The 22,637-nt window shown below is 44.5% G+C and overlaps 1 protein-coding gene across 5 annotated transcripts in view; it reads right to left on the bottom strand.

Moving 5' to 3' along the window:
* Window positions 1-4,848: 4,848 nt before the first annotated feature.
* The window catches only part of GALNT16 (polypeptide N-acetylgalactosaminyltransferase 16), a 76,396-nt gene continuing 58,607 nt past the window's right edge, over window positions 4,849-22,637 (bottom strand). For all 5 annotated transcript variants that reach the window (XM_053979808.1, XM_053979809.1, XM_053979810.1 and 2 more), the window contains 7 exons: window positions 21,994-22,120; window positions 20,989-21,081; window positions 18,792-18,875; window positions 17,656-17,797; window positions 16,268-16,384; window positions 8,440-8,579; window positions 4,849-6,059 (listed from right to left, as the gene is read on the bottom strand). In XM_053979808.1, the coding sequence (XP_053835783.1) occupies window positions 8,442-8,579; window positions 16,268-16,384; window positions 17,656-17,797; window positions 18,792-18,875; window positions 20,989-21,081; window positions 21,994-22,120 (701 nt within the window). In that variant the 3' untranslated portion in view covers window positions 4,849-6,059; window positions 8,440-8,441. The remainder of the gene's footprint in view (window positions 6,060-8,439; window positions 8,580-16,267; window positions 16,385-17,655; window positions 17,798-18,791; window positions 18,876-20,988; window positions 21,082-21,993; window positions 22,121-22,637) is intronic.

The raw sequence follows: 22,637 nt of genomic DNA, 5'->3' as shown, positions 1-22,637 counted from the left end.
AATTCACAAATAGAAATTTAGACCAAGCAGGATCAATTCAGACCGAGTCTGTTTCCCAAATCTGACAAGTGTATGCACTAATGAATAACAGCCACACAACCCTGCAAAAAGAGAAAGAAAAATGCAGCAGTGAGGAGAAAGTCCAATGTCAATTTCTGCTACAAAAAAATGTTTCTCTGTCCTCACCCATAAAATATATTTCAAGATCAGAAAGGAGAAATGCAGATGTAGGTAAAGGTGATAGCAGAACACACAAGGACTAAATAGAGCAGAATTTCATCCTTGGGCAGGCAAGGCCATAGGTGTAGATGTGCACACCAGCTGCAGGGTGGACACTGCTGTAATTAGCACAGCAAGGGGATCAAGGCAGGCAAACTGCTGCAGCACCAGCAGGGTGGCCCCAGCAGCTTGTACTGCCCAGCCAGAGCTCCAGGCAGTGCCAGCCATGGTGCAAGTAAGTACTGAGCCTGGTGCCTGAGGGAGGGCTTCCCTTTCTCATGCTGCACCATGAGCACAGGGAACTCGGACACCAATCAAGCAAGGAAAAAAGTCAACAAAGAACTAAATGCCTCACAGGAGATTTATTAGGAAACACCACCAACAAAAATGGCTCCTATTTGCTTTTCCAAGGTGGCTGAATTCAAGTTCACTTCATGTTGCCATATTGGGATGATGTGACTGGTTTGCAGTCTCTGAGGATCATACCTGACAGCAGAACACATTCTTTTTGGTCTAACCCTTGGTAAGATGAGGCAAAACTGAGAATTAAGTGTCCCTATTTATATTCTCACCACTGAACTTCCAGCTGTAGTACCGATGGGTTTTGTGTTTATTTTAAAAGGGAAGGAATCACTGGGGTGAGGGGTGGAAAAGATCTAGTTCAGTCCTGGTCAGCCTTGGACTGTCTGATCCTCACTGAGATCTAGAGCAACAAGGCTCAAGAAACAATATTCAGAGACAGCAAGGAGAGAAGCAGGTAGTTCCAAGGGACATCAGCCTCAGCTCACCCCAGTGCCCCACTTTCTGCTGCAGCCTGAGATACAGACACCCTCACACCAGTGCACCCCGCTGCAGTAGCATAACAACCCTTCCATGGGAGCCAGGTTTGAAAGTCACAGTCTGAGCATGTTCTTCTGACTGGCTGGCACAGGCCAAGCTGTCTCCTGAAATGGAAATGGGACAGCTTGCAGAAGGCTGGGGGTAGCTGGCACTAAAAACAAGAGACAGGTCTATGTGCTCCTCAGAGCCTGACCCAACAGTCTTGTCCTAGAAACACCCCCAGTCATTACAGGAGGACTCCTACTCCGTTCCCATCTCTTTTCTTCACCCTGTTGCTCTATTACGGATTGGGCTGAAAGACACCCATCAAACTTCTTTCCATTTTTCCTACAGTGGAAACTATGGCCACATTTAAGTGTCCTCACACCTACTTCAGCACTTCCCTGTCCACTGCTTTTCTGCTTGCCACAGCACTGGGAACAACACTGCATCACCTTCAAAACATACCAGCATTGACATGATTTCTGGTTTGCCCTCATTATACGTTGGGAGGGCTGGGAAACAAGGTGTTTTGGTGGGTAAAATATTCACACAAACTTTGATGAACTATAAAATATGTCGTCTCTTCAAATAAATTGTTCTCTGTACTTTGTATGCAGGTGTCCCTCTTATTTGAAACTGCTGTGGGCACTTCCAAAATGCAGCTTGGCTGCAGGGCCAGTTCTGGTACCCAGCTGCTGAAGGGAAGCCAATAGCAGAGAGCAGCAGGTCCACAGGTCAGAACTAAACAACCACCAGGAGACCCCGTGGCAGCCCCAAGGCGCAGTGACAAGAAATGCCAAGGCAGGAGGTGAAAAGGGACCTCAAGAGCTGGGATGAAGCCTGGGAACGCTCATAATCACCCTGGCAGGTAACAGCCACCATGCTTACAAGGAGCTCAGGCTGCTTGAGAAGGGCACACTGAAATTCACCCGTCAGTTGAGACTGGGATGGGGAAAGGCAAAGCAGCCCTGTGCTCCTGAACAAAAAATTCAGGGAAAAGAGCCATTGGGGAAAGACAGGCCTGGAAGTGCAGAGGGATTAATGGATGGCCTTTTGGGTCAGTGAACCCATTTTGTTCACTTCATGCTCATGAATTTATGCCTCCTCCAGGCACTGGCCAGCTCATCACCCAGCACACTGCTGCTGTTACTGCCAAGCTCAGCTCTGCTGCAGGCAATGGTAAGCTGTATTGGTTTCCATGGATATCAAAGAGAGAGAAGCTGGTTTCCACCAAAATCACATTCAAAACACAATTTTGTCCCAAGTGGATTATTTTGTTATCTTTGCTCTCATTCTTGTTTTTTTCCACCAAGCAGTACAGATGAAACTGAATTTATTTTAATGACTCGGATTTGTAAAACACAAGTTTCATCAATAGGTTAAGCAGAAGTTGCTATTTCCATTCAGATGGGATGTTTCAAACAAAGGCAAGTCTGAACACTTACCAGTGTCGTTTCAACACAGAAATACTACCTTGTTCTGGCCTGGTTTTAATTACTGGTCAGTCACTGGTGAGATTTAAGCAGTCAAAAGAGCAAAAGGTTGTTCACTTCCCTCATGTCCCCAGGCTTCCCTTGCAACATGCTGCAGCAAAGAAACAGTTTTTTTAAAACAGCTCTAGACTCTATCACAGCTGTTTGCAAAACACCTTACAGAATCAAAGCCCTAGAAATGCGGATGGCTGCTACCTTGCATCCCAGCTGCAAGAATGATGGAAAGGCAATGCCTCCTGTCTACACATGGGCACAGAGTTCTCCACTGGAGAAGCAGAGCCAGAAGCCCAGCATGCTGCAAATATCCTGTTTATTTTCATAGGGCACTGCACTGCTGATTTTTTTTTGCTACTATAGCAGCAAAAGAAACACACTGAAAACAAGTTTTGTTTCAGGTAGATCTAAACATCTAATTTCAATATTTGCTGTTCTCCAGGGCTTCTCTGCTTCTGTCTAAAGTTCTCACAAGTCATGATGAAGGAATGAATCTTAGGCCCCCTAAAAGGGAGGGATACAGGAGCTCTTCAGCTCCTGTCTGAACATTCACCAAGCAGTAGAGACCAAAAGAGAAAGGATGCAGGGAATATGTTAGGATGCTTGCCCAAGGGAACAGCAGCAGTCAGGTTTCCAGATGCTTCTGAACTTAGAATGTACTTCTAAAATGCTGAAGAAGTCCAGTTAGAGGGCTAGAGATAGCCCCTTCCATACACCCTGCAGCCCAATAGCAGAGGGTCTTGGGAATTAAGAGGCATTCCCATAAGGTCTGTATCAAGCAAATACCTTTTAACAAACTGCAGAAAAAGATACTCCCTTAGCACCTAGATTTGTTACTGAATGTAGCCTGGAGAATACCTCTGTTTCTAAGAAAATAATCTGCTTTGTGAGTTCTCAAATAAAGTGAGTATTTAGAAAAAACTAACAAAAAAAAAGCAACAAATCCAAACAACACTTGATTTTCCTTTTTAGGTAAAGCATCTACTGAATTTGACCCAGCTGTATGACTGCTGTGGACATGGTGTTTCTAGGTTTTCAGCCTCCAGCAGAGAAATTACTCCCCTATAATTCTTCCCACATGAACATGATCTTCTAGTCTCTTTTGAGGTACATATTTCTACTCCAAACTCTTCTCTACTTTATGTATGTGTCAGACCACTGCATGTCTAACCCTATCCTCTTCAGAGGGTAACCCATCCCTCACCCATTTCTCCTTCCCTCCCAACCCCACTAGTCTGGCTCTTCAGAAGATCAAAACTCTATCATTTTCCTAGGTAGGACTAAAAAAAGTCTTCCCAGCCATCATTACAGCCTGAGAACCTCCTGGTTTCTAGGGCCCTTTGGTGGTCATCACTCAGGGGGTGCACAGCAGAGCTCCAGGGACACAGCCCAAATATGTCCTGCTACAAGAGCAGCACCAGGAGAGAAAGCCTCAACTCTTCTCCTTTTTATTGAGTTCCCACAGCACTCAAGCATCAGGCACCATGGATAAGCAGGGTATCCCCCCACACCAGCTGATTTCCAGCGTACCTTCACCCTCCTTCCTTAGACAGATGCTCTGGCACAGCTGTTTTCTGTATAGTCAGATCCAGATCCAGCTGATCCTAGCTTGAAAAAGCCTCTGCCAGGTGAACTGGCAGGCTGTTAAGCCCTGATTTTAAACTCAAAGTCTCCAAATTGGCACTGCTGGCTGGGCTTTCTTTTTTCTCTCTTTTTTTTCCTGTCTTTTTTTTTTTTTTTTTTTTTTTTTTTTTTCTTCTATTTCTCTTTTTCTTTTTGCCTTCTCTTTTTGTTTTAAATAATATGAGCTTAGAAAAGCTTACAAGCCTCCTTGAGGAGTCACAATATTTGAAGCTCAGCAATGCACATGCTAGGAAACATCTGTGGGTGGTGATGCCTCTTTGCCCTCAAGCCAGAAGCAGAAGAAAGGTCTTTGGGAGGCTTATGTAAAAAACAGGCAGGCTGCTAGCTTAAGGAAAATATCAAGGAGGGAGTAACAGGAAGAATTAATTCCCCACAACCCCAGCTATTTCTTCCAGCATGTAAGTCAGCACATTAATTGCCAGGAAGGATACTTGTCTCCCTATCCAGATGAGAAGGACTATTCCAGTCCTTTTCAACTGGTACCCCCATTGTATCCTAGAAGCATCTCTGCCTGCTCCAGCAGTATCCCTCCTGAGGCAACCCACAAACCAATGCAGAGAACTGGAGTATGTGTATCTAGGAACAAACCCAGTGAGAGACAGAGGAGGGGACCAGGCAAAAAAGAACACTCTTTTCCAGTAGAGGAAGCAAAGGGGAATAAGAACAGGCTGAAACACTTATTTCAAAATTGATTTTATTCCAGGCATTAAACAGATTCTGGCACATGCTTTTTTTGAAGAAAAAGGAACATTAATCTGGGTTCCACATAAATTACATCTGGCAAAGTGCAACTTACAACTGAGTGGGAAAAATAAACCTTTTGAATCCGATTTCTGTACAACAGTAGATTCAGCTCCTCTTAAATAAACTCCCATTGGTTCACAGCACAGGAAATTACATTGGATGCTCTGATACAGTAACAGCTTTCTTTAAGGGGTATTACCAATGCAAATTCTCTGTCTTGACAGTCTAGGGGGCTGTTTAAAGTAAACAGGAAAACAAGGGTGAGCAGCTGCTTGTTCTGACTGTTAAAAATAGTCAGTTTGCTTGAAGAAATCCTAACAGACACCTGTTACAAAACATGGCACTGTGTGGAACTTGAGGAAAAAAGTAGAGATAATATTGTTCTTCCTTCCCTTCAGTGCAAAGGAAATGTAGAGTATGTTAATACTGAGTTTGAACAAGACTTTGTTTATTCCAAGAAGAAGTTCAGTTTGCCCACACTTGACAGCAGCCGTTTGTAATGTACCTCCTTTTCAGCAACTGTTAAAATACATTGGAAACCAACAGCTTCCAAAAGATGATGTCTGGAGAGGTCTGTGTTGAGCTAAAGCAATGCTTTAGCTGACAGAAGAGTGAGTAGTTGGGAGGTGACCTCAAGTGAACGTGTCCAAAACCAGGTAGAATTAAAAAATGAAACTCCAAACTCCACAAGCAATTTGAGTTATTGACATCTAGCGTATGTCCACCTTTGCCCTTTCCTCCCCCAGGCCACGACACCTGAAGAAGGAGAGTGTCCCATCTTCAGCAGCCCCAGCTTACAGCCCAAGAAGGATGCCAGTTCACACTCTGCCAGGAGGGCAGTAGGAAGAGAGGCACAAATCAACACAGCCAGTCCAGGTATGTCTGCTCCAGGAGCAGTCAGCAACCTCCAGCATGGGAGCTAAACACACAGTCAAGGGCAGCAGTCATCATGCTGACCAGAGCCCTTTGAATTAGGGCTGGCCCAGAACCTGGAGACTGTAAATAAGCAGAGCTTCTGTGGTCTGCAGCAGTCAGGAGCATTGTTTGCAGAGGAGCTGGGTCCTGGTCCCAGAGTGGTTATGAAGAAGGAACTGCAAGAAAGCTGCACACACACAGTGGGAGCAGGGAGGAAGGAGGCAGTACCTGGTAGAGGAGTGAACATGCTGTTAGATGCAACACATAAGCTGCTGGAGAGTGAAATGGGGGGAGGTCAGATGGTCCACTTAGGCTGTGTTTTAACGAAAACACGTAATCCTTTCACACTTCATTGTATATGGAGCTTACAAACAGTACCTGCTTAGTGGCCCTTCATCTGTCTTTGCATCAATATTTTTCAAGCCAGGTAGATAAGAACTTGAGTGTTCCTGTCTCTTACTGCATAATGATGCTATTCTGAAAGGATCATCTTCTGTATATTCTTGTTTAAAAATGCAGTAGCTAATAGGATGGCATATCTGTCCTCAATGGGTCTGTCTGGCCTGCTCTCATTCCATTCCTAGGCTATTTTCCTTCCATCTCTACCCTCTCCTGACCTCAGTGGTTCTGGCCCAAACCATCTCTATATAGGGAAAGAGAAATTACTGCAGAGTCATTGCCCTCATTTCCACAGAGAAGAGCAGCTGCACTATTCTGTAAAGATCAAAAGAAACTCCCTTGTGAGTTTTCACAGTGCAGGCAGGTCATTCTTCTGGCTAATCAGTGCTCAGATGGGGATATCAAAGTGAAGGGGGAGACAGGATAAGAGGTTCTGCCACATGATAGATTTAATTTTTTTAAACCAAGAACAAAAAATATTGTCCAGTTTTCACACTAAGCACATGCAATGTATGAAGAACATTATCTGTTCTTTTGTCAAGTGTTTGGGCTAATACCAAGCTAAGAGAAAGAATTAAAAAGAGGTACAAACATGATCAAAAGCAAACAGCTGTTCAGAATCCAAATGAACAACTTGTTTCTTCTACACAGATCAGAAATGATCTAGGCAAGCAATTGCCTAATGAAGATGGTCCCACCATCTGGTTCCCCTGTCAGGTTCTTGGAAAAGAGGGTTGTTTTACAAAATCTATCTCAAGAGGAAAATTTAACAGGTCAAGTTAGGAGAAGATAAGGTTGTGGGGACTTTATTTGAATAGGTAAGCATCCCTTAGCAGGTTTGAAAACCCACATGCAGCTAGAGCTGACTGGTAACTGGGATCAGGATTGGGATGCTAGCTAGAGACCACCAGTGTCTTTGGTATTTCCAGAACAAGGGAGCCTCTCTCAGGGCAGGCCTACATTGTGGCAGCATTTGTGAAGGGGGCAGTTTCAGCTTCACCAGCTAACCTCTCCCCAAGTTACTGACTGGGAAGTGAGAGGAGTGTCAAAAGTAGAGCAGCCCCAACCCTTTTGCCATGTCTTTCTCAAAGAGAGAAGGAAAAGCAACTAGACAAGGGAGTGGGTGGTTTGTCATGCCAGGCTCAGTTCACAGGGTCTATGCAGAGCTGGAGAGACAAGCGTGAGAACTGTGGCCCTGCCCAGCCAGCAGCAAGAAGTCTGCTATGACCTAGGGGCTGTCCCCTTCTGTTTCTCACAGTGGGGATCAGGGTGGGCTCCTGCCACAGCCTGAGCCATGTGGAGCACCTCTGTCTGTGTGTGCTGCCCACACAGCTCTGTGCACCACTTTTGGTGTGGGCTGCAGTGGGCAGTGGCTGGTAGCACCAGGAAGAGCAGCCAGAGAACAGTCCCAGCTGCCCTAACATCCCCAAGTGTTGGCACCTGTCTCTGACTGGCTCCAGCAGAACATGGTACCCTGAACCTGCAGGATTGGGCCACTCTTGGAGGCAGGGCTGGCCTTCCACATATAAGTTGGAAAGGAGACTTTCAGGGAATAGTCCCTGAAACAATCCCTGGTTAGGCTGGTAAAATAGATTGTCCCTTTTCAATCTCTCTCTGCCTAACCTCAGCACATTTGGCTGTAAGGCAGCTTCTGTGGTCAGAGGAAGGAATGGACCCACCAAAGAGAGGTGACAAACCTGCCCCCAGGATTTGCTAGCTCCTTCCCCGCCTCTCCACTGATCATGATGACTCTTCTGGCCAGTCCTCACTGAGAGACATATGCATAAATGATGTGTGATGTTAGAGCAAAAAGCCAGGGAAGCCAAAGAGCTACCACAGTTTGTACAAGCATAGCCTAAGCTGCTGGACTGAAGGTTTTGGACCCTGGATGCAGAAAAAGGAAAGAATGGGAAGAGCTGCAAGTTGGGCTGGGTCCTCCTCCATCCCTAGGTGCAGCTGTGCACAGGCATCAGCTACAAAGGAGAACTTAAGACAATAGATGGGAAGATTTTGACAACTGTCCTGATTCCTCTCACCCCAGCTTCTTCTCTGAAAAGCTCAAAAACATCAAGTGCTCAGCTGAAGTGGTGGCTTACTGATGAGCACAATGAAAACATTTAGGGTCATACATACAAAACCATTCCTCCCTTCCTGATCCCCCTCTGCTCCCAGTCTCATGCACAAAGAAACAAGGAGATCTCTGTGCTACCATCATGTTGCTTGTAGCAGCTCCCACTGTTGGCCAGGTACACCTGCTTGACAGGGGCTGGTCACCACTCTTCCAGTCTGGTTTTCCAGGCAGAGACCGCTGACAAAGTGTTGAATGAAACTGCCTTTCATCTTCCACTTCTGTGAGAAGACACAGAAAAAACATGATGTTACTTCCATTCCCCTGCAGAACTGTGACTTCAAGTTGAGGGTAATATCAAGTAAATTCCATCAGCTGGGGAAAAAGAAAATCTGGGTATGGGCATCTCTAAATCACTGTGTTCCTGTACTAATGACACCTGCAGTTAGGTAGGGTTAGGGTTTAGCTGAGTTACAGGGCTGGATACTCAGAAGCATCTAGAAAGCAAACAAACAGCACCAAGCCTTGGCTGAATTCAAGAGGCACCTGGACAATGCTCTCAGGCACATGTTATGACTCTTGGGGTGTCGTGTGACGGGCCAGGAATTGGACTTAGTGATCCAGATGGGTCTCTTCCAACCCAGCGTACTCTATGATTGTGCCATGTAATCCACACAAAAAATCAGCAAGTAATGGCATTTTCAAAGCATATTATAGTCACAGTTTCCAGGCCATTCTCTATCCTGGGCACCCAGATACCCACCAAAACTTGAACCCCTCCTATGGTTGCTTTCCAATCCATGGAGAGCAAAGCACTGACATGTCTCCCAACACTGAAAGCAACCTGTCCATAAAAAGCAAGAATCACACTTCCTACTGTTTGACTGGATCTCTCTCTTATCCATTGTTCCTTCATCTCTTTTTTCATCAAATTCAAAAGGTCTCATATATAACCCTTTCCTGAAGATCCACTTTTGGTCGTGCTACTTACCAGAAAACAAAAATATGTCCTAACCTTGAATTCAAAATTCTGCTGGGAAAGGGCTGTACCTTCCATCCTTGCTGGAAAAAAAAACCTAAACCTGGGAACACTGTGGCTGATAAAGAAGAGAAATGTAGAAATGAGTCTGTGGATTTGGGATCTCCCAGATGAGGCAGTGTCATTCATCTCCAATGGGGCACAGCTGAGCTCAACAGGTTGAGAAGACTGAGGGGTCCAGGCTCCAGGGATTTTCCCTTTATTCTTTTCAGCCACAGATGACCCAGTTAGAATTGTGGTCTGGGTGCTCAGTCAGTAAAGAGCTTAGGAATATTATGAGGATGTTTTGACTAACCCGATAGACTGATAAAGAAACAGTTTGACAATACTGATGGACCTCAAGAGTATTGCAGAAAAGATATGCAAAAGGAATTTTAAAATTTCCTGCAATATCTGAACAACATCAAAACCTACCAACATTTTAATTATTGGGTAGCAGAGCAAAAGGACTGCCACATGCTCTGTGGTTTAAGATATTCAGTTATGTTCACATATTGCTGGCAGCTGTTATGTGTCTTGGAGGGCAGGGCAGTTGCAAAGCCCAGAGTAATCTGTTGCTCCTGTATCAGGTATTTCATCAAGTATAAATACCAGAGGCAGCATCAATTTGCAGTATTGCTAGCCATGTCTGACAGGACAACACTAAAGGAGAGCTGTTTGTGCAGCAGGAAGAAGCTGATTTTAATGGAGAAGGGGGCAGAGGAATGCAGTGATGATGGACAGGAAGATACAATGCAGTCTTTGCACTACAATGCCCTCACCAGCTGCTACAACCCACTGCCTACACAGGTCCCAGAGCCATCTGGTTCCCATCTGGCAGAAGGCTCCCCACAAAGAGCTGAGGAAGAGCTAATATCATAAAGCAGCAGCTGTAATGATGGAGTGTAAAAGGAGGGGGTCTCTTCCCCTGGCAAGCTGAGCTCTGTGCCTGGCTGGTGCCATTGCTGCACAACAGCCTCCCCACCAGCGTCTCCCAGCGTTACAGACACCCCAGGGAAGAGCTTTTTGACCTTCTCCAAAGCACACCTACTTCCTTGCCCTGCACTTTCCCACTGCCTCTCTGTATTTGTGAATTCTCACTCTCCACGTTCTGCTGTGCACGTGCAAGAGGAAGCTTGCCAGCTGCCTCTCCCACACACCCCACAGCTCACCAAAGACCCTGCTGTAAACGAATACGCTGAGATTTGAGATGGAGAACAAGGCCAATTACCAAGAGATACAGGTTTTTTCTTTCCCCTTGCTGTTCAGCAGAAAACTAGCACCACTGGAGGCTTGCTCATGCTATTCCTTCAGATGAGAGACCTGCTCACCCATCCATGGACCTGTGGCACCCATCCATGCTGAGCAGGTACCCACTGTGATGTCTGTACAGAGAGTCTGCAGCAACAGGCTCAGCAGGACACCAGCAAATACTCCCCAGAGCACACCTACTGCTATTAACAAAATCAATCAGCTTCCCAGTGAGTCACACCACTGGAAAGCCTAGAATATCAAGTCACCCAGATCCTTTTGTTCAAAATAAAGTGGGGCAAGGATAGGGAAGGGGGAGGAGGAGAGAAGGTGAGGCTCATCTGGGCTGCAGGAAGGTGCCAAGTATGTAGATGTTATAAAACACACTAACAGTAAAAGCCAAAGTAGGGCTTCTCATCTCAAATGTATGGGATATTTTCAGAATGACAAATTTTATTTGGATCAGACACACTGCCTTTCTGCCCTTCATGAGATACCAGAGCAACTCCCCTGACTTCACCGGAACCTTTCAAAAGGCCTGACTGCAGACCTCAGGATTACCAAAGACAGCCCAAGAGTCTGCCCTGCAGGAACACATCATATCTCAGAGCTCTCAGGAGGGTAGGCGGTAGAAAGGGATGGAAACAGGAGATAGGACACTCATCTCCCACTGTCAGCCAACTCAGAAATGGGCAATTTAGTCTAAACTAGTTGCCTGGTGACATAGTTATGGAGGGGTGCAAGGTAAAGGCCCATTCTGGGAGGACCCAGCTTTCTCCACAGACCACAAGGGAAGCCTGGACTGGTAAGTGTTAAATGATAGCAGTAATGACCATCTTCAGAAAAAAAAAATAAGGAGTAGAAACCTCCTGCATACACGTTACAGGGAGTCCTCTCTTCTACACCCAGACATTATGACTCAACTGTATATGAAAGGAGAGCTTTTGGAAGACACAGACATTGCACAATCTGAGAAATTTTGGCTTGAAAATCCTCTTTGTTCTCCCTTTCTTGTGCAGATGGAGATAATACAGTTTACTGGTCAGAGTATGTTTGGAGTGAAGATGGAGACAAAAAAAAAAAAGAATCCATTTTTTCTTTGAAATATTGTGTCTTGATCTTCTTCCCCAGTGTCAACTCAAAATTCCTCCCAGTTTTTTGCAAATCTCTCTCTCCCACTTTTTTATCTATCATTTCAAATTAGTTTTAGGTGGCTAGATAGAAGCATTCCACATGCAATAACTAAGAGGGAAGTGAGAAATAGCCAGTATTCTTCTATCCAATATATACAAGAACTGAAATTGTTTACAATCGTCTAATTTTTCAGGGTAACCAAAAGTTTTCTTTTAACCCCCAGTAATCCAGGCAGTGGAGGGTTTCTCTCAAAATCCTAACTGTGAAACAACGGAATTGGCCAAGTTCAAAGAAGCACAGCTGAGAAAGGCAAATTTTGTTCATGAGACGCTTCAAACAGAAATGTATGGAGAGCTGATAACTGGAGTAGCCAAGGATGTTGTAAGTTGTAATTGAGTGTGTTTGCAGAGCCATGGGCAGCCTGAAGCTGGTCTTGAGCACTAAATTTTAAATATATGAGCAGAGACAGAAGATGGAAAAGCTCACATCAGCATCCAGCAAGTACTGTCTTCCTTTGAGCACTTAAATTTGTAAAACTAAATCACAACTAATAGAAACTCTTGTCTCCTGAAAACTACTTTCAAGGTATGGCATATTGCCAGTATTGTTTTACCTACTTATTGTCATGAAGGTGCTGAGTCAGGTGCTTTCAAAATAGACAGGCTTTCTCTGCTTTTCTTTTTGGATATTCTATATAAAGTTGCATTCATCTTCAGGTAATATTCACTGAGAAGTAAAGTGGGAAAAATTTCCCAATGACATACAAAGGGACACAGGATTTCAAATAATGTTTGTCTCACAAGAACACTCAGTGTCCTCATTTTCAGGCTGAGGTCGCATTCCTTCAGAACATTTTAATGAAATATAGCTGTTTAATAGGATTTCTCAGCATTTCTTGTTCTGTTGGGGAATATTGTGCCAATGTTTCTCATTTTCATTCTCTTGTTTTAGGGTCTGACTCTCACTTTGCCTTCTATTTGTCCTCACTATAACACAAATTAAAACACCACTCCTACTGTCAGTCAGAGCCAAAAAACAAAGCTGAAGGCAATAATTTATTGTGCACTCAACTAAAAATGCTATTCTCCAAATATCATTATGGATAACATCCATCTGGTTTGAAATCTAGTTCTGATTATGCAGAATAGCTTTTGGCTGGTCTTCTGCTAGCAGTGCCAGCTGTTGCTGTTGAATGATCAACACGATCATGTTGCCAAATAGATTTCATTTTTGGTTTCTTTCAACCCAAGGGAGCCTGACAGCATCAAAAATCATCTGAAGTGTGACTATTGTCTCATATCGTCCTGCTTGCAAAATTCTAGACTTATTTTGAGGTAATACTCTAAACACAAATCACAATACTTTAAAGCCTCTGCTAGAATATTACCTATATGTCAGATGGACTGGTTTTAGCACTCAAAATAAACAAAAAGTTATCTGTCCTGGGGACATGCTTAATGCAGAACAGCTGTGTAGCATGGGCACAGCTTCAGTATGTTTGAAAGCAGAAATCAGCTTTAGGAGCTATATGGTGCTGTCATAATGATCTAACCAATCTACTCCCAGGACACTAAAAACCAAAGCTACCACATATACCATTTTTTGTCAGAAACATTGCTTTTTCATGACTCAGACACAGACATGAAATCTACATCCAGAAAAATCCAAACATCTTTCACCACAGATCTCTGATGACAGTGACAGGAAACATGTTCAAAGCTGGACTTCCATTACTTAGAATACTGTGTGATGTGTGTGATGCAAGTTGCCCACGCCCACCTTCCTCCACTCAGACCACATCACATACTCAGGGCTCTTACTTGTCATTTCCAGACTTGCAAAGTAGCTCAGCTGCAGCTCCTCTGACTTTCTGAGAAGCCCACTTGAACTGAGAAGTGGGTACACTCAAGCACAGTTTGGAAGCACTGCTCTCCTCCAGCACCTGCACTTTGGGCTGTGAGTGTTCATGGGGAGACAAGGCAAGCTGTAAGGCAGCTGAGGGAATTTGTTCCTTCCAGCTTTGCTCTTTCTTGGAAATCAACCTCTTAAATTTCAGGAAGAGAGAGAATGGAATAGTTTACAAGATGACTGACTTCTAGCTAATTAAAATCTAATGTCGCTGTTAACAACAATTACTGTTGTGTTTATGGAAGGAAAGAACCATAACAACATTCCCTAGGAACACAACAAACTTGAGCATTGCAAGTAGAATTGGCTTTATAAGCAGAAATCTGAAATGGGAATTTGGGACTACAAAAAAGGCCCCAATGTTTAAGAGCATTTAAACCCAAATTACATTAAAAATTCAAATGCATTTCTCCCACTTCACCCCACCTTATCCATTCAGCTGCAAGGCAGTTTGGAATGGCAGCTGCAATTCAAATCAGTCTCTAATTATTTGAAATGCTTAAACAAAATCCTTGCTTAGAGTCAGCTGGTTAAATCATCTGCTAGGTCGAGTCCTTAGTGTAAGTGCAGTTTGCTCACATAAGGTAATGGAAAACAACAGCTCACACACTTAATTGTGTGTATGTCTTTATAATGAGCCTGTATATAATCAACACATCAAGACTCAATAAATCCAGTTCCAGCAGCAGAATAAACCTGCTTGTGTTACTGTGGATTAATCTCTCTTCTGGCTTCTGATGCAGCTTGGACTCCACCCTCCTTGAGGGACCCTTATCCTTCCATGACAGAGGAAGCAGGGAAAGACAGCTGATTTTGGCAGCTGCTAAAGTCCTCTCTGCTGCCAGGGAGGAAAATAATGTGAGACACATAAGGAGAAACTAAGTGACCTAATTACACAGCAATGGGATGAGTGATTGCCAACAAGAAAAAGGAGCAGGCAAGCACAGCCCACCTGGGATACCCTTGCAGATTAATCCAAACTCAGAGTTTTCCCAGTGTATTCATGGTGACAATTCTTCAAGGCATTTCTGCATTAACCAACTCTCCAGAGGAAAGTCTACACAGGTTTTCCATAAATGGCAGGATTGGATTTCAGTGCTTGCTTTTGGGAAGAACTAATTTCAAGGATTCATATTGCATTAGAAAGTACTGAAAAAAGAAAATACTGCTGAGAACTGGTTGAAGCTGAGCCATTTTCTACCTTTGGGCTATCAAAACAACAGACATGTCAGAAAGCAAAGAGTCAGCACAGCCTTAGATGACAGAAAAATTGCTCTCTCTTGGTGTAGAGGGAAGCATGGGAACTAGGAATGAAACAAGTCCAATCTGCTGTCTGCCAGTGTTGTGGTGTTCCCTTTTATGCTTTGCCCAGTTCTGATAAAAAGGCACATCACATCTCTGTTGAGGGCACCCTCACCATTGCAGAGGCCATCCCTTACCTAGTGTTGTAAGGCAAAAGGATTGATTTGCCCTGACAGATTAGGGATGCACATCTTGGAAACAGCATAAGCCAGGGAGCTGCATTTTATTAGGAACATTGCTGCTGTGTATTTTTCCTCTAGGGAGCGGTTCAGGTGGAACATACAGTGCTTTTTGCCAGTCAGTATCTCTTAAATGAGTTGCATGCACTCAGTTTTAATGGTCTGCTCACATGTCCAAAGACAGCACAAAGAAGAACACAGGTATCTCACTTCAAATTAAATAAACAAATGATAGCACACATCCACCTTTCCTTTAGGTATCTCAAAGCAGTTGCCTCACCTACCTCTCTTTGGTGCTATGTTTCATTCATGCACCAATCTGGCTTCACATAAACTCATCCAAGAAGTGTGGGAATCAGAGGGTTTTGGGCAAGTTACAAAAGGCAGACCTCAGAGACGGCAGAACTGCGATTAGAGCTAAGCAGTAGCCATAAGATTTGTCAGCAGAAAAGTTATAAAAGGAGTAGAAAAGTAAGGACAAATAGAACAATAGTCTGGGTATTAACGCTTGGATAGAATAACTCCCTAAGATACAGAAAAGTATATCTAGTGAGATATTAGGAAGTTCTAAGCTTAATAATGGAGCTCTGTGCATTGCATCTTAAGGCTTACAAGCAGGCATTGTATTCAAAATAAGCAAGCATTTTTTAACAAAAGGTACGTGTACTTGTAGTGGTTGGATAAATCTACTGTCAATATGCTTTTGCTTTGTGTGATTGGTCAAAAAACTTTTAAAGTGAGTTGTAACGTTAAGTTCTTTGTCTGCTGCCAGGGATGTGAGCTGCTGGCATCTTCCCATTGTCATAACGATGTAATGAGACTGATGCTGGAAAACAAACAGCTCGAAGTGCATTCCCCAGCAGTCCCGTCCTGTTTGTGATTTGTACATAGTCCCTCTGTCAGCAATAAGAAGCAAAGTTGGGGCACTGCTGAGCTGGAGCCAACCATGCTGCCAAGGGCCCAGGCAGAGGAGACACCCACATCCTGCACTTCCTGCTTGGTCACACACTCTCTCATACATCCAAGCTTAGGAAACACACCAGAGAGGGAGATGCAGATGATGGAAAGGACTTTAATGTGCTGTGATAGTACTGGGTTTGCCCCTGCTGGCTGCGCTGATGCAAGTACACTGGCATGTGGCAATGAAGGCATTAGAAAGAGGTGCACAGTTACCCACCTGTCTGCCATCTTTTTGATTGCAAGCTTCCAATGTGATTTGAGAACCAGTAGAGAAGGAGGCAATGGAAAGACACTTGTTCTGCTGTCTAATTGAAGGGTCACTGAATATCCACTCCTTTAGAATAAGAAAAAGAAAGGTTCCATTAGGATCCCAACAGTGATCAGATGAGGGAGAGGGAGCTTTTTCTATCAGATATTTAAAAAACCTTCATCTTTTGTTCTCTTCCTACAAAAGGTTCCCTGGGAAGACTACCACAGCAGATGCCACCTGATCAGAAGTTTATGCTCAGCCTTGGTGCATCATGACCATTTCAAAGCCTGCAGCTGGCTCCCCTCACTATCTGAGGTGTCTGATTAACCCTGGAACCCACACAATTCTTGGCTCTGCAGCTTTATAGATTCAGGCCTACAAAGCAAGGAAGATCCCAAGCCCTGACATACATGACGTGCAACTGCCTCTGTATATTTTGCACAGCAGACATGTTCTCTAACAGGTATCTGGGACCTATAGATTGTTAAGCAAAGCAAAACACATGCAAGCATATCCATATATCACCAGCATGCATAAGGGACAAGTTGATTAATTTTTTCCTTCCTCTGACTAGATGGATACCTGTTCCAATCAAATGTTACTAGTATACTTTCCCCAAGGAAGAAATACAAAATGCAGTAAGTTTCAGAGATTTCAAATGCTAATAACAAAGAGCAATGAGTCAGGTTAAATGGCACACTGAATGCTGGCTGCAAACTAGTTTACAACAGTTAACAGATGTGAATATGTGAACAGATGTGTATTTCTGGCTTAAAATACCCTACTGTGACCCTTCACTTTCTCAAGCTGCTTCCCTCCTGCTTTCAGTCACCAACAGAGAGTCTGAGTGCAGATCTTCAGCTTGTATATACCATCACAGCTCCACTGCACTTAGGAGAGCTGCTCCACATTACTGCCACTGGGGTCAGCTATTTAAACTCCATTTGTGCTTTATACTGGAAAACATCTGCAATACAGCACAATTCAAGTCATCTGCAGCTACAGCTGAACTGGCAGAGCAAGGAATGTTTCTAATCCCCCCAAAAAAATCTCATAGCTACACGCCAGGGTACGAGCCACACACAGGCCCAAAATGATTCTCAATGAGTATGTCACTCCCTGAGCATCTAAACACTGTCTCTAAGTGATGAAAACCTTCATATTCTATGCCTGACTGCTGAGTCTGTTGAGCCAACAGAGCTCTGAGAGATGGGCTTCTTTTTCTGCTTACTACTAAAATCATTACAGGGTCAAATTCTTCCTTCATATCAACCCACCAAGGCCAGAGATACCTCTTCATTCAGGAAATGAAGAGTAGGAGCAGGAGCAAAGCACCAAACTGAAGCCTGCCTTACCTGAGTGAGAGGTGGATTGTTCACGGTCCCTTTACAGTTTCCCATGCCAGCCAACACATTCCCTGTGATATCCTGTGCCTGAGACTCCAGACAGTTTCCTCCTTGTCTAATTATTCCTGGAATCAACTCTTTTTCAGGAATCCTTGAAGTAAAATGACAGTTGCATGGTACTTGATACACAGAAATTACCAAAGTATTTCCACATTTATAAGGGCCTAATTGGCCCCAACTGAAACACAGTTCCCTATATTTGACAGAAAATTAACAATATCATGCTGCCCACTGGAAATATCTGGAGGAGGCAAAAATCAAGTGAGAACTTGGTCAGAGGACTGATTTGTTTCAGAAGGCATACCAGGATCTTCAGGGGTACCCTAAGCAGTTTAATGTGATTATTCTGAAATTCTGAAAGAGGCTGTTTCCAGCAAAAAGCCATATCCATACTGATTTGTTCTGCTTCTTCCTCCTCCTTTTTCAGTCTTCTCCCCAGATAACACATATTCTTGCCTCATTGGTAGGAATGCAGGAAAGATCTGTCAAGGCCAGACTACAGCTGGATGTTTCAGCCTCCACTCACAGACACAGACTGAGATGTAAAGATGTGTTGCCTTTACTGAGGTGTAAAGATGTGTGCTGGTTTGCACAGGTCAACAACACAGCTCTACCCAGGCTGTCTCCCAGCTAAGCAAGGACACAACACTACTGTGCCCTGACCCAGGGCAGGGGAAGCCACAGGGACAACTGGTTCTGGCATTCCTTAGAGCCTTCTCTGAACCACCCAAACCTCTGCACTGAGGCTGTCCAGTCCTACTTGGCTCAACTCCCTCCAGACAGAGCATCCAGTGGGCAGAGACCAAGTGAAAACTGGGAGCGGTGTAGTGCACTGGCACTTGTCTCCACCCCACATCTTTGAAAACACCACTCTTGCACATCTCCAAGGGACAGCTGTGTGGGGCAGAACAGAAGGCAGACCTTTTGCAAAGCTGTGATAATACAAGCCAGGAAACACAGGAGGTTTCTCAGCAAAAAGAACAGAGAAAACCTTTTCCAAGCCCACTACTGTCAAGGCTCATCTTCTCATTGTGACCCACCTCCCAAATCCCTCAGAGATTTCTTCAAGCGAAGAACTGACTCACTTGAGCTCAGGGTAGACATTCTCCAGATACCACTGGAAGGATTTACAGTTCAGTTTGTGTCGCAACTCCACCCGGTCTGCAACACTGGAAACACAGGGAGTTTGCTGAGAATAAGGCAGTGAACAGGAGGGAGGGGAACAATGAAGACTGGCCAGGAGGTTTGAGGGAAATTACATTACTTTTTGCCATTACTCATTCTCCCATGTAATTGTTGCAGGGTTCAGAGCACTAGCAGTGACCTGAGGTGAAGACAAGGAGAGAGGCAAGTGGCAGGAAATAGGAATGGAAAACAAACACCTTCAGAGAGCTGCTCTTGAACTTCCTTTGGCTCAGAGCAATGGCAGGGCCCAGGTCCTACCTTGTTCAATAACATATTGCAGTAAAACTGCTGTATGATCAGGAAAGTGTTTGTGCCTCTGAGTGCCCCTGTAGAGGCATACCATGAAACCTGCACAACCATCAGCTACTGAAAAGGCCTAGAAAGTGTTTGTGCTCAGGTACATACAGATGATTCTTCTGTGTGTGCTAAAGCCTGTCTCTAGCCATGGCAGCAGGCCTAGGCTCAGGTTGGAGAACTGAGACCTGAAGAACTTAATTATTTGTTCTTAAGAAGTTTGGGGAAAGGGTAGGAGTAAAAGGGGAGATTAACTTAACATCTTGGTAGGTGCCTGCTGTGGCAGTCCTCCCACTGCTGTTTTGTTTGGCTTTAGCTGGCTGAAGAAGAGGATTTCCCTGCAGCAGTCCTACCGAGCAGCGAAACCAGGAATTCTCGTCTTTAGGCTATAACACTACATTTGTGTGTTGGGAAGGAATTTCAATGGTACCCGTGTACCACTCCATCCTCAGCCCACATAGGCCATTGTACATATACATGAGGCCACATACTGCAGGGGAATGTTCTGAGATTTTATATTCACACCAAAATTGAGGGGAAGGAGGATCCATTTTAGGGCCAACTGTCAGTGATGGTGTCAAAGGCATTTGCACCCTAAAATCTAGATTTAATGCAGGTTCACAGAGCTGTTACTACAGGAAATTGCCTGAAAATTTGCCTCAAAGTCTTATGCTTTGCTCCAGCTTTTATTCAGCCAATGCTGCCAGTAAAGTCACTAGGTAGTCTGTCTAAAAAAGAACTGAAGATTTTGCCACTAAAACAAATGAGCAGTATATCCACACACAATATACAATAGTCTGGTTTCCTTCACAAGCAGCAGGGTTACTTACTATGTGGTCCCAGTCCAGCTGCTGCAGTCAGCTCAAGGACTGATAAATTAGGTAGGCAAAGCAATTTTTATGAAGATATGTAATGCATCATGATAATAAAGCAAAGTGTACAGCAAGAAAAGTGATCTGGTTGTCATAAATAAGTAGGAGATGCATCATTATCCTGTGCAAGCAGCTATACATTTGAGATACAACCACATTTGCCAAGTCCTTACACTGATACAACAATAGCCTTTTGTTCAGAGGCAGATAAAACCCACAGAAATGAGCAAGCTCTCTTGGTTTTTTTACATTTATTTGGAAGTCATAGGACCTTGAAGCGCAGACAGCAAGCTCTCCTCTCATCCCAGGTTTGGTATCCATCACTGATTTCTGGGTCACAGAGAACTGTTAAGCTGATAACAGTGAATCCCACATGGCCTGAAAACAGCTTTAGCAAAGGTGCTATAAGAAGCACAATTCTGCAGATTGTGTTTCTAAATCTTACCATCAACCATGCTCTCTCTCCTGCCCTACAAACCAGGCAAACCACCCTCCATCCAGCAGGAAAGTGGGGAGCGCACCAAGTGCAACATGCCCCATGTGCCAGCCAGCCCATGCTTGACCTGCGATTCTGCATCTGCACAGGAACTTGAGCTCAAGCTCAAGATACAGCTCACATTTCCACAGCAGCTGCATGCTGTGATAGAGAAATATTCCTGTCTAGCCTCTTCAAATGTCTGGTCTTTTAATTTCATTACAGATCCCTTTGGCCTTCCGCTAACAAATGATTTATGCAGCGTTACCAGGGAAAAAATTAAGTGAATTAGAAGCAAACCTCATTAGCCAGACACTCAAGCTACAACCTCCCTGGCAAGCCAGGCATTCAGAGCACCTCTATTTCTCACACTTTGCCCCAGAGAAGACCTAAAAACTATTGCTTGCTACTAAGGGGTTTACCAGAGCCCTCCTACCAAGGTCTGGGGCAGCTTACCTTCCAAACGACTTGCCAATAGCCGATGGCCGGGCCTCATAGTAGTACTGCTTGTATTCATCCATCCACACCTCTGCTGTGCGCTTGGTGTTCCTGCACGGGGGTGAGCAGATGCTGTGTGAGGAGAAGCTTTGCTGCAGAACCTGCCCTCCCAGTGAGCAGGCACTGCGTGGGCAGACCCAAGGCCTGTCTGCTAGGAGGTAGTGGGGGACAGTCCCAAACACGAAACTGAGTAGGCAGTATGGATGCATAGAGATTGATTGTGTTAAGTCTACAAAGCCTTGCAAGAACACTTCAGAAATTAAAAATTTATTAGTCATAGTTTACCATGACTTTTTCACACATACTTCCTCTGCAGAGACACCAGGCCTGATTGTCACCATCACACCCATTTACAGTATCCCTTTTCCCAGATTTGAATAACATTATGGGATAATTCAGCTTGGAAAGCAGCTCTAACCTCTAACCTCCCACCCAAATCAGACTAGCTTCATATTAGGTCATGTTGTTCAGGGTCTTGACTGGCTGAGTTTTGAAATCTCTAATGATGGAGATTTCACCAACTCTCTGGGGCCCTGAAGCAGTGCTTGACCACTTTCATTGTCAAGCACTTCATCTCATCTCTTCCTCTTCCCATCTGCCCTGCAGTAGAAGTTGTCCTCAGGGTTTATCTTAGAGCACGTACAGCTCAGAGACAACAGAGATGTCCAAGGGCCACTGATACCCCCACACATGTCACAGGGCAGCATCTGTGAATAGCCAGCATACTGCTCCCCACGCCCCTCACCAGAGACTGAGAAGCAATGAGAGACTCTAATACCAACAGCAGAGAAGGGAACAGGTTTTGTTCACAGCAAACAGCAACTCATCCTTCCCTGAGAACAGATGCTCAGCCACAAGCTGTTCTCCATTACCAGGGAAAAGCACAACAAAGAATCCAGACTTATTTAGACATGCCCAACACAAAGGTGGCCTGGCTGCTACCAGGAACTACCCAACACCTACTTGATGTAAGTCAGCGCGTTGCCCTCAGGAAAGTCATAGGGATGGCGCTTCCTGAACACGTGTCCCACTCGACTGCAGGGAACAATCTCCAAGCTGCCACCACACATCCAAACTCGGAAAGAGAGCTCTGGAAGAGACCCCAAGAGTCATACAGCTGCAACAGTTCCAAGAAGGGCAATTTGCTCTAGGTGTATTGCCTGCAACAGCAAAATCAGGGAAAGCAATGCCATGGTGAGAGCAGAGAAACTGTCCTCCCTTTGTTAAAATGGAGGCAACCATTGCAGCTCAGGGACTTCCAAGCCTTCTCCAGTCCTGCTCCTCTTTGGTCTCATTTCAGTGAGACACCTTTGCATTCAACCAGGTCTTCAAGGTTGCTCAGGATGTCAGGCCCTCAGGATGGCATTTGGCAGCAGACTGAGCCCACTCCCACACACACACACCCTGTTTCAGACTTCTGTTACTCTCATCCCTGCACATAGACGGAATTAAAAAGAAAGAATTTACTGTGTAAAACAAATCATGTGAGGAAGAAAGGGAGTTTAGAAGACAAGGGAAAAGAATGAGGGTATAAGGAGTGAATGTCTAGAGCTATGTCCTCTGCCTCATACCTCTATATTATCCACTCTGCAATAGTTCCTTCTTCT

This window comes from Vidua macroura, chromosome 6 (genome assembly GCF_024509145.1).
Source record: "Vidua macroura isolate BioBank_ID:100142 chromosome 6, ASM2450914v1, whole genome shotgun sequence".
Classification (NCBI taxonomy): Eukaryota; Metazoa; Chordata; class Aves; order Passeriformes; family Viduidae; genus Vidua; species Vidua macroura.
Note: the sequence above shows the minus strand (reverse complement) of the source record. Positions and strands in the feature narration are given on the sequence as shown.